This window comes from Rhinoderma darwinii, chromosome 6 (assembly GCF_050947455.1).
Source record: "Rhinoderma darwinii isolate aRhiDar2 chromosome 6, aRhiDar2.hap1, whole genome shotgun sequence".
Classification (NCBI taxonomy): domain Eukaryota; kingdom Metazoa; phylum Chordata; class Amphibia; order Anura; family Rhinodermatidae; genus Rhinoderma; species Rhinoderma darwinii.
Genome location: NC_134692.1, coordinates 49,215,672 through 49,228,349, shown reverse-complemented (window position 1 = coordinate 49,228,349; position 12,678 = coordinate 49,215,672). Strand labels below are relative to the sequence as shown.

Genomic DNA, 12,678 nt, shown 5'->3' with positions numbered 1-12,678 from the left:
AGTCTTCTTTACTGTGAGAACTGTGAATCTATGGAATAGTCACCGCAGGAGCTGGTCACAGTAGCTACAGTGGATGGTTTTAAAAAAGGCTTACATAATTTAGATAATTTCCTAGAACTAAAAAATATCAGCTCCTATATGAATGTGTAGAGTTTTGGTTTCATCCCTCCCCTTTTTCCCATCCCTTGGTTGAATTTGATAGACATATGTATTTTTTCAACCGTACTATGTAACATTCCCCCCCCCATTGATTGGTGGTTGAATTGATATGGCTGACTTCTATTTGTGTGACTTGAATAAGAGTATATAAGGCACATGATACAAAATTTCCTCAATGTAAATTTTGTTTTTTCTCATTCTTTGAACCTTGATTATCGTTAAAATTGATCCTTAGCTGGAAGTAATAAAACCCGAAAGAATGAGGTGAAAAATGGCAAGCAAACTCGCATAAATGTACGGGCTACTTGAAATTTCATAAACAGTTTATAGCCGGCTGTACCCTAACTATTCCTTGAACTCTGAGTGAACCATTAGAAAAGTACAGTTAAGGGAATCTCTGTATAAAGCCTTCAAGGGTAAATTGAAGCGTCTGGCTCTTCTATTTATAGAGGACGTCCATTAGTTCCGAAGTGTCTGTCCCTTTTTCAGCATCATTAATAGTAAAAATACAATTTCCGCCGCAGTGCTCCTTTCTCTTGTCTCTTGAAATAAGCTTCAATGTGGTAGATATGAAGCAATGTTGCTCTTGAGGAAGTCCCTGGAGCCAGTCTGGTTACTTTTAGCCTGTGCGAAAATCTGTGTAATATCATAAAGTTACATGCTTCATATTGTTATACTTAGGTTTTTTTTATTATAACAGTCTTTTGAGAGTAGCACAGTTAGGACACAAACTATTGATTGTACATGTATACTTAGTAGCCCAATGTACTTTTTAAGTGTCTACACATCTTTCAGAATATTTTGGTAGAGTTGAGCCCCTTTGGTCTGTCTAAAAATTAGTTGTTACTCTGAGTAAAAACTAAACAGTGTCACATAGTAGTGCAAATAATGCAGCCATACAGTGCACAAGTAGCCTAATAAAATGCCATTAAATGTACAAATCCTACAGTGCCAAGATAATAGAACCAACCATGTGTGTGTAATGAGAAGGTCCCAGACAGACAGGTGAGCCCTAATCTACCCGCCACTCAGTCCCTGCCTACTTGCAACGACCCGTCCTAAGCGACGGGGTACAACTGGGCGATGGTCCCTACGCTCAGTAAGTGCAAGACAGACGAAACAGAAAGGGGTACACAGAAGCTAGGGAAACGGGGCAGCTGCCCACGGAGACACCGTGAGCAACAAGAGTGGTGAACGAGCCGTGTCAAACCAGGAGTGAGCGAGGCACAAAACGCTGAGCAGGAGAGTGGTCAGAAAGCCAAGGTCAATAACAAGCAGAGGATCAGTAGTACAAGCAGCAGCAGCAAGCCAGGAAACAAGCATAGAAGAATCACAGGCAAAGGAGGAACAGGAAAGGCAGGTATAAATAGACAGTGGGCGGGAACTAGCTCCGTCTGGCCAGGCTGTGATAGGCTCTCCCACTCCTAAGCCTGCCATCCTGAGTGGTGGAAGATGGAGTCAGTCTCACAGACTTAGGAGCAGGTGCAGACTGATTGCCCACGGGCGTCGACACAGAACCTGTGTCTGGCAAATCCTTTACAGTGTGCTAATGTAATAGAAACAGCCCCATCAGTGCTCAAACAATTTAACCCTGCGTGGTGCTCATGCAGCAGTGCCAGACACAGTAATAACACAATAGAGCCAATCATAGTTACATAGTTACATAATTGATAAGGTTGAAAAAAGACACAGGTCCATCAAGTCCAACCTATAATCCTATTGTGTTAATCCAGAGGAAGGCAAAACCCCCATGAGGTTGATGCCAATTGCCTCATTAGGGAAAAAAAAATTCCTCCCTGACTCCAAATATGAGAATAAATCCCTGGATCCACGTCCCATCTACAGAATCCAGTACTCATAATTTGTAATATTATATTTTTTGATAAAGGCATCAAGGCCCTTTTTGAACTTGTTCAAAGAATCAACCACCACAACATCCTGTGGCAGAGCGTTCCATAGTCTCACTGCTCTCACAGTAAGGGGGGATTCACACGAGCGTAATTTGGCAGCGTGTAGGCCGCGTGGTTTTCGCGCGGCACGCAATGCCCTATAGAAGTCTATGGGGCAGTACACACAGTCCGTGTATTTTGCGCAGCGTTTGTTCGCTGCGCAAAATACGCGACAGGTTCAATAACTCTGCGTATTTCACGCATCACGCACCCATTGAAGTCAATGGGTGCGTGAAAACCAGGCAGGTCGCACGGAAGCACTTCCGTGCGAACAGACTGAAACAGCGCACGAGCTGTCAAAAGGATGAATGGAAACAGAAAAGCACCACGTGCTTTTCTGTTTCCAAGCATCCAAACGGAGTGTCTTTGCGAGGAGCGAACCCCGACAACCGAAGCTAACTTCACCGGGTTCGGCCAAACTCGTTTTGGCCGAACCCGGCAAAAAAAATTCCGGTCCGCGACGTCGGGAGACATTCACTGTGCATGGTGCTGAAAGAGTTAAACTGTTTCAGCACCATGGACAGTGACTTGCGATCCCAAAATACATGAACCTGTAAAAAAACCCGAAGTTCTAACTTACCGATTACTCCTGTCTCCTTCCTGCAGTCCGACCTCCCGGGATGACACTTCAGTTCAAGTGACAGCTCCAGCCAATCACAGGCCAAGCACAGGCTGCAGCCAATCACAGGCTGCAGCAGTCACTTGGACTGCCGCGTCATCCAGGGAGGTGGGGCCCGATGTCAAGAGAGGCGCGTCACCAAGGACGCGTCACCAAGGACGCGTCACCAAGGCAACGGCCGGGAAGTTCTCGGTAAGTAGGAACTTTATCTTTTTTTTTTACAGGTTTTTCGCTGTTGTGTTCGGCATTCACTGTCGAGGGTGCTGAAAGATTTAGCTCTTTCAGCACCTTGGACAGTGACGGGCGTTGAAAAGCCTCATCTCTATGATGCCGGCTGCGCGAAAATCACGCAGCCGCGCATCAGACACGCATGACACACGCAGCTGTCAAATGTTTTTTGCGCTATCAAAACGCCGCGTTGTTTGCGCGCGCAAAAACGCAACGTTCGTGTGAATCTGCCCTAAAGAATCCCCGCCTGTGATGGTTGGGAAACCTTTTTTCCTCTAGACGTAGCGGCTGCCCCCTTGTCCTTGTTACAGACCTAGGTGTAAAAAGATCATTAGAAAGATCTCTGTACTGTCCCATTGTATATTTGTAAATAAATTATAATTAGATCGCCCCTAAGCCTTCTTTTTTTTTAAACTGAATAGCTCCAAGTTTAATACACTTTCTTGATACTGCAATCCACCCATTCAATTAATTACCTTAGTTGCCCTTCTTTGCACCCATTCTAGTTCAGCCATGTCCTTCTTATACACAGGTGCCCAAAATTGTACATACTATTCCATGTGTGGTCTGACTAGTGATTTGTATAGAGGCAAAACTATGTTCTTGTCATGGGTATCAATGCCTCTTTTTATGCCTCCTATTATTTTACTTGCCTTGGCAGCAGCTGCCTGGCACTGGTTGCTAAATGTAAATGTACTGTCCACCAATATTCCCCAATCTTTTTCAGTAGTACTTTTACCCAGTGTTTTACCATTTATTGCATAATTGTAAAATCTGTTTCCATGGCCCAGGGCCTTACATCTATCGACATTAAACTTAATTTGCCAATTCTCTGCCAAAACCTCCAGCTTTTCCAAATCCCTCTGTAGTTTTACATTATCCTCCTCTGTGTTGATTACTTTACAGAGCTTAGTATCATCCGCAAATACTGAAATTATACTCTGTAAACCCTCTAAAAGGTCATTATGAAACATATTAAAAAGAAGAGGGACCAATAATGACCCCTGTTGTACACCACTGGTAACTGTGACACACTCTGAGGATGTACCATTAATAACTACCCTCTGTTTTTTATCACTGAGCCAGTTATTAACCCAATTACACATATTTTCCCCCAGTCCCAGCATTTTCATTTTATATAAAAACCTTTTATGCGGTCACAGTATTAAATGCCTTTGAAAAGTCTACAGACACCACATCCGCAGCCTTACACAAGTCCAGTCTAGAACTTACCTCCTCATAGAAGCTAATCAGATTAGTTTGACACGACAGATCCCGCATAAACCCATGCTGATGCTGCATTAACAGTCAATTTTCTTTGAGATACTCGAGAATAGCATTTCTTAGAAAACCCTCAAATATTTTACCAAAATGGAGGCTAAACTTACAGGTTTATAGTTTCTGGACTTGCTTTTTGACCCCTTTTTCAATATTGGCACCACATTTGTTATGCGTCAGTTCTGTGTAACAGACCTTGTCATGATCGAATCCTTAAATATCAGAAATAAGGGTTTGTCTATCACGTTACTTAATTCCTGCAGAACGCAGGGTTGTATACCATCCAGAACCGGTAAATTGTCTATTTTAGTGTTATTTATTTGCACTTCTTGCTGGGTTAAGCAGGTGACATTTAATGGAGAATTACTTCATCCCTAATCGTGTCGTCTGACGTTAAATTTTCCTGTGCAAATATAGTAGAGAAAAGGGCGTTTAATAGATTATACTTTTCCTCATCCTCCTCTACCATCATACCCAGATTATTTTTCAGAGGGCCAACACTTTCAGTCTTCAGTTTCTTATTATTTATGTATTTGAAAAATATTTTTGGGTTATTTCTACTTTCCTTGGCAATGAGTCTCTCTGTGTCAACCTGCTGCCTTTATTTGTGCTTTACACAACTTTTTTCTTTATAATTATTTAATACCTCGTCACTACCATCTTGCTTTGGTAGTTTGAACGCTTTCTTTTTATCATGTATTGCCCCCTTACTGTTTTATTTAACCACATCGGTTTCATCGTGTTTTAGCTTGTTTATTCCCATAAGGTATATATTTTTCACAGGACCTATTTAAAAAGGCTTTTAAAAATGTCCCATTTAGTTTGTGTATGTTTATTTTTGAGGACATTGTCCAAGTTTATGCCCTTAACCCCTTCCCGTAAATGGGCGTTACTGTATGTCCTTTTTAGCGGTGCGTTCCAGCAAAAGGGCGTACAGTAACGCCCTGCATTCAAACTGTCACCATGTCAAACGACATGGTGACTTCACAATAATTGTTGCTGTCCGTGACAGCTAACAATCACAGTTAGCTGGCACGGGACCTATCAGAGCGGTCCCGTGTCGGCGATCGCTGTGGTTGGTCAGTTAAATGTGACTGACCAATCACAGCTGTCAATGACGGCATAGTGCCATTTACTGGCTCTGAGAAGCTCATTTCTGTGTCAGAGCTTCTCAGAGCCGGTCATCAGTATAGTTTAGTGTAGTGTACTGTGTGTCAGAGTGTTGTTTGACAGAAAGTATTTCCCAAAAATAAAAAAAAATCTTTTCTATACTCACCCATAATGCCCATCAGCTGATCCCTGCTTACTGTCCGATCTGTGAAGGACCCTGTTAGATCTGTGAAGGTCCCTGTCAGATCTGTGAAGGTCCCTCTCAGTGTCCCTGACAATTTTGAGAAATATGTTCCCCAATTTTACCCTATACTGACCCCTGATACCAGCTTCTGTTAATCCTGCTTACCTGCTGACGTCCGTCACCTGCTGATCTCCGTCTCCTGCTGACCATTTACTTGCGGACTTCTGTCCCTACCTAATCCATCCTCTCCTGTATTTTTAGGGAGTTTCGTATTTTTTTCTTGTTAAAAAAAAATAAAAATAAAAATAATTAAACAGTTATTTAGCAATTGTAGACAGTCTTGTTAGGGGTAGCGCTACTTTATATAGGCTCATTACCTGACCTCTGTGTCTTGTCACCACCTGTGACCTATACAGTGCGCTCCTGTTTTTTCAGGGAGCACTTTTTTCTAGTTATTTTAGTTATATAAAAAAATAAAGTTTTATTAGCTTTATAGTTATTATATACTGTACCATACCAATATGGCCCAGAGATTTTATAGTCCAGAGGAGGCATATGCCATTATATGCCATGACACAGACACTGCCTCCTCAGGGATCCAAGTAGAGACAGCGGGGTTCAGGGAATTAGATTTTTTTAATTTGTTATTTTCTGATGAACTTTAATCTGCGATGGTCCAGCAGACCAATTTGTATGCAGAGCAGTTTATTGCCAGCAATCCTACCTAATATAATGCCAGAGTTCAAAGCTGGACCCCCACAGACCCAGTGGAACTCCGAAAATGTTGGGGCCTATTGTTAAACATGGGCCTCATAAAAAAAACATGTATCCGGGACTACTGGTCCTCTGACGTATTGTACAATACGCCCCACTACAGTACCGTGATGAGCAGAACACTTTTTGAGGCCCTGCTCAAGTTCTTGCATTATAATGACAATTCCCATTGCCCACCACCCCAGGAACCCAATTATGGCAGGCTATATAAGATTAGGCCTGTCATCAACCACTATAATCTAAAATTTTCAGAAAATGACACCCCTGAAAAAAATATAGCAGTCAATGAATCCTTCGTAAATTTTAATGGGAGGCTGCACTTCAGGCAACACTTCCCAAACAAAAGGGCCCAGTACTGCATAGAAATGTACAAGGTGTGTGAGAGCGCCACTGGGTACACACACCGCTTTAAAAAGATTCAAAAATGGATCCCCAGACCTCATTTCTTGGTATCAGTGGCAAAATAGTTTGGTATACACCCTTTACTTGGTCAGGGATATCACGTATATGTGGACAATTTTTATAACCGTATTCTCCTCCTAAAGTCCCTTTCTTCCAGATCCACCGTGGCCTGTGGCACCATCCGGAAGAATCAGAAGGGCCTTCCCAAAACCTTGCTGGGGCAGACGTAGAAGAAAGGGGAAAGTAGTTCTGTCTGCAGCGATAATCTGCTGTCTCAAATTTAAGGACAAAAGGGATGTGGATATATTGTCCACCATTCATAATTCTAGCAGCAGACCTGTTATAGTATGTGGATCCAGCACCCCAACCACCAAGCCTACCTGCATCCTGGAGTACAATCGCTTCATGTGTGGGGTGGACCTATCCGATCAAGTGATCAAACCATATAGTGTCATGTGTAAGAGCAAAACATGGTACAATATGCTGGTCGTCCACCTCACCCAAATTACATTTTACAATGTTTGTGGTGTCCAGGTATGCAGGCAATCGTGAAACCTTCCTGCAATTCCAGGAGAATGTCATCAAGGCCCTAATATTTCTAAACCCAGAGGTGGAGGGTACTGCAAGTAATGTAAGTCGCATTATTACAGGCCAGCCTTTTTCCACAGAAATACCCCCTACTGAGAAAAAAAGAAGACCCCCCAAAAAATGACTGGTGTGTACTAGAAGAGGGATCAGAAGAGACACCACCTACCAATGCGATATATGCCCCACAAAACCCGGCCTATGCATAAAAGAATGCTTCAAAATTTATCACATCTCATTAGCGTTTTAAATTATTTTTTATTTATCAGTCCCCCCTGTCTTCATATTGGCCATTGTAAAGTAATTTTATTTATTTTCCCATTTTCTGCCCACTGACTAAAATGTTAATAACCCCAAAACAAAACTAAAAATTCTCTCTAGGAATACCTAGAGTGGTGTCGCTTTACAATTGGCCACACAAAATTTGAATTCTCACTATACCCCTAGATGAATACATTGGCGGCTGTAGTTTTTAGATGTTCGATTTTTTTTGTTCTGCCTTTTATTACGATTATGTCCTGCTGTTCTTTTCATCCTTAGTACTTTTTTACTTTTTGGTGATACGGGAATAGTTATTTTTATTTGGAGGGTATACGATTTGTTCCTGATCAGTGCAGTTTGGGCTTGTTTTATGGTTTTGTGAAACTTGTTCTACCCGATAATACTGCTGGTAAAGCTGACAATAATTTGTGGATTAGTGATCCGTTACTGTATCTATACATACGGTGTTGGACACTGCTCCTTTATATATTCTGCAGGTGATCGGTTGTTTTGCGCAAATTTCAGTTCCTACCTTGCTGGGCAGGGATCTTTTATGGAGTGCCAGCGTCACTTGGCACGTTCGTCCCTCATATAGGCATTGATTGTGCTAATGAGACGTTGTACAACCAGTCCCTTTAAAAAAAAATAAAAAAATTACATAGCCTAATGGCTGTCCTTTTATTCTGTGAACATGCTCAGTATTTGTTTCCTCCACTTTTCAAATATATTGCCTTTCACTTCAAAGCAGTTTTATATATTTTTTAAAATGTTCCCAATCTAACTTACTATATATCAAAGTGAGATGCTGTTCTTAATGCTACGGACTGACACATTTGTTGGTCACATGCTATTTTAGCACGACATAGTTATATGTACAGGCAAATGCAATGTTTCGGGACAAAAAAGACAAATAACCTAAATAACACCTAAAACTTTGCGATCAACATGCTCAAACTACCCCTAGATGAATACCATAGGGGGTGTAGTTTTCAAAATGGGGTCACTTTTGGGGGTGTTACATTTTGCAGGCATGGAGTGGGCCCTGTAAGTTACTCAAGCTAAAATAGTGACCTAAAATTGCACATTGTGCGCCTTTGATTTTGCGTGTGGCCGGGCAACATATTACCGCCTAAGTGGGGGTTTTTCTGAACAGAGGAGAAAGTGGGCAATAAATGTTGGGGTGCGTTTCATCAGTTTCATGTACTATGTTTGAAAAATAAGTCCTATAAATGACGCATTTGTGAAAAAAATGGGTCATTTTTCATGCCAGATTTCCATAAGATTCTGCAGAAAAACTATGGGGTTAAAAAAGTGATCACACCCCTAGAAAAATTCATTGAGTGGTGTAGTTTCCAAAATGGGGGTCATTTTTGGGGGGTTTCCACTGTTTTGTCCCTCCAGTGTGTTGCAAACACGACATGGCACCGAAAACCATTCCAGCAAAATCTGCGCTCCAAAATCCAAATGGCGCTAAATATCTGGCGACAAATATAATGGCACCGATATCTAAATAATGGAGGAGGATAGGAAAAAAATTTAAGGTGCCCCAGGATTTGTGCAGCCCTGCCCATTACATGCTGCATTCAGGTGAACATGTATGGGCTGGTGAAAGGTTCTCTTTAAGGTCATCCCTTAGACCATGAACATAGGACTTTCTGAAGTTTAGTCTTTTTGTAGGTACTCTACCAAACATCTTATTAAAGGATAAATGAAAACTTCATATGTTGTGGTCACTATTACCTAGGTGACCCCCAACCTGTATTCTTGAAATCCTCCCCGGCCTATTGGTTATTGGTAAAAATTCATTCTAGAATCCCCCCCCCCCCTCTTGTTGGGTCTTGCACCAGTTGTGAAAGGTAATTGTCCTTAATTATTGTCAAAAACCTGTTTCCTTTGTTGGACCTGTAGGTTTCTGCCTCCCAGTTTATATCAGGGAAGTTAAAGTCCCCCATAATAATGACTTCATTATGATTTGCGGCCTCATCTATTTGCTTTATTAGCTGATTCTCTGCTTTTTTCCATTATACTTGGAGACTTATAACAAAACCCTATCACTATTTTATTATTCTTTCTCCCTCCACTTATTCTCACCCAAAGGGACTCCACATGATCGTTTCCCTCATAGACATCATCACACAGGATGGGCTTTAGGCAGGATTTTACATATATGTAAACCCCTTCCCCTTTTTATAGTGCCAGCTATAGAACCCATATACAAGTACCTGTCACGTTGCTAATATAATAGTGACAGTCATAGTGTATAATTATGCCAGCCAGAGTGCTTCTGCCTCTGCCACTGTTCCTATAATAGCGTCAGCTGCAGTGCCACTATAATAGCGCCAGCCACAGTGCTCTGCAGTGTTGTCATTGTTAGATAAACCTGTAATAATGCCATACCCATCTCCCTTCCCCATGGTTGACGGGTACCTCAGCTTCAGCAAACAATGGTTGCGGAAACTAGCCCAAAAGTCCCACTTCCCTTCTTACTTCCAAGAGATAGAAAAGCAGGGTGAAAACAATTTTCATGATGGGGGTTATAGTGGTATCCTTCTTGAAAATGCATACTGTCAATTCAGTAGGTTTTAGTACTTTAGGAATAGCAATCAGCCCACATTAACCACGTGCACACCTCTATCTGTGCAATGTAATGTGTCAAGCTGGAGTATGGGCCTCCAGACATTGGGATTTGGTTGTGGTTGCTACCTCTACAACCTCTATAGATACACCATTGGTCTCACTTAATCTTTGCCTTGTATATTTTTTCATGTTTAATTTTCCATTGTTAAAGCGAAATGTCTCATATGATTTATAGACATATAGGAAAGAGCATATACTTGTAGACCAATATTGGAAAAATGTGAGAGGGTATACAGATAGAATTATATTTACCGCTCATAAATCTACAGAAAGTATAACCTAATATTATTCTGACCACCAACATATTACACATTTTATGTATCACAGGTGATTTGTGTTGTGGATTAGATGATTGATTTATGCTGTGAACGATTATATGCATAACTGCGCTACCTTGTAAAAAAAAAACAAGAAGTATTTATGATCCATATGCAGTTCACCTTCCGTCAGGCTGTTATGTTCTTTCTATTGCTATACTCTTGGAGTACATTTTTTGCTAGACTCAAAGATTTTTGTGAATTAAATAGACTATCCATTTGACCGCTTTCTTAAAATTGTATTAACTCTTTCCTTGTTGGTAGCTTGCCATTAATAACTTCTCATAAACACCATTTTACTGGTCAAATTAGTTCTAGTGTTTCCGTTAGCCATTTTATTATTGATTACTGACAAATACAATTTTTTAATCTTGAAAACATTATTTATAATATTGTAACACTATATGCTTCACTATATCTATCTATCTATCTATCTATCTATCTATCTATCTATCTATCTATCTATCTATCTATCTATCTCTATATATACAACATATTTTAATTTCTTTTTCTCAGCTATACCCTTCTTTTACCCGCAAAATCTTATTTATCTAGGTTCCCACTCAGTGGAGATATCTGGGTTCTCTCTCTCTGCTATCTCCAGTCCAAGCAGTATAGTCAAGAGTTGCCAGGGCATCTGCATAGGAAATACCTACTAATCTGGATAGCAGAGGACTTAGATGACAGGACTGCTCAAAACAGCACGGCTCTGTAGTCATGTATACATGTAGTCATCCTCTTCTCTGGAAGGGAGAGAGAACCTTGCATGTCTCCACTGCACCAGAACCCAGGTAACTTAGAATTTGTGGGGTAAAAGGAAGTCCTAATATGGGCAAAAACAGAATATTTTTATTTTTTTTGTCTAAAGCTGTATTCCAGCATTGACAGTTAATTTAAAGTGGATATGTCACCATAATATACATGCCTTATATAAGTGCAGCATATTATAAGACAGATCTGTTGAGCTATTAGACCAAAGGCAAAATAGCTAAAAAAAAAACAAAACTGTGGACTCATAGTTATGAGTCTGTTGTATTATTGAGAAGAGTGCTCCACCCGCCTCTCCCCTTTTCTTCCTGCCGCCCTCAACAGTGATGGACAGCCTCTGTGTGTCTGCCTGTATACATAGCAGCATCAATCACTGATGACATATACAATAAGAGATATAATTGATAATAAGCTACAGGTCTGCGCCCTTCATCTGTCTGTTCCAGTGTGCTCCTGATAACACTTCCTGTCATGTGTTAATACCACTCTATCATGTATTCAGATTCTTGTTTCATATTCATAACGGTTGAACTGTTCATTGACATCTTCCTCTAGTAAAGCTTTTGGTCCGGTATAAAAACAGTTATCCTGTTAGCAAACATTTCTCAAAAATAGTAATCTGATTATTGTTGGTATCTCCTAGCATAGTGCTTTCCAAACTTATTTTGACTTTTTAACCTCCCTGCCCATTTATATTAACAATGTCTGTATTGTTTGCTTGTTTTGTTTTGCCCATTTGGTGCTTCGGCAGAGGAGGTATCTGCACGCATAGTCCAAGTAGTAACGGCTGATGCTGTAGCGGTCCTGAGAGGTGAACAGGAGAAGGAAGTCCAACTCAAGGGCCCTCCGAGAGATCTGCCATTAGGTAAATCAGGGTGTATTGGGATGTGAGTGCGGTTTGTACTGTTTTGCAGAGTTCTGTCCAACAATGGACATGGTGCAAAATTTCCTCTGCACCATGAGCCATTCTTGAAACCATCCCTACTTACTCCTTAGTTTTACTAAACAATTAAGGCAATTAGTACTAATTTTGATATATCATTGTATGGACATCAGTATGTGTAACTATAACATATGTAAATTTTCCTGCTTAATGTAAGTCACAGCTCTAAAGAAATTAGGCAATGCCGACATTATCTGAAATGCATTGGCTACCTAGTAATAACTGCCCTATGATACCATAAATTATTTTTGGAAATTTTTGTCTGAAATTTATTTGCATAGAGATCTTAGAACAAAATCATTAGCCCTGTTAAGACATTAGTATTCAAAATTGGATGGGAGTTATACTGGTTTAACATTATTGGTTACATTGCCTTAAGAGCATCTGAATTTCCAAAGGTGATAACCACCTATGACATAGATTACAGGGCCCATTGTGGTTGTCACCCAGAAACTATGATCTGC

The 12,678-nt window shown here is 40.7% G+C and overlaps 1 protein-coding gene across 12 annotated transcripts in view; it reads left to right on the top strand.

Annotated features, from left to right (window-relative positions):
* Positions 1-12,678, top strand: part of MAP2 (microtubule associated protein 2) — a 196,097-nt gene that overhangs the window by 135,291 nt on the left and 48,128 nt on the right. For 9 of the 12 annotated variants that reach the window (XM_075829687.1, XM_075829685.1, XM_075829692.1 and 6 more), the window contains one exon: positions 12,023-12,136. The exons of the other annotated variants lie outside the window; for them this stretch is intronic. In XM_075829687.1, coding sequence (XP_075685802.1) covers positions 12,023-12,136 — 114 coding nt within the window. The remainder of the gene's footprint in view (positions 1-12,022; positions 12,137-12,678) is intronic. 12 annotated transcript variants of the gene reach the window in all.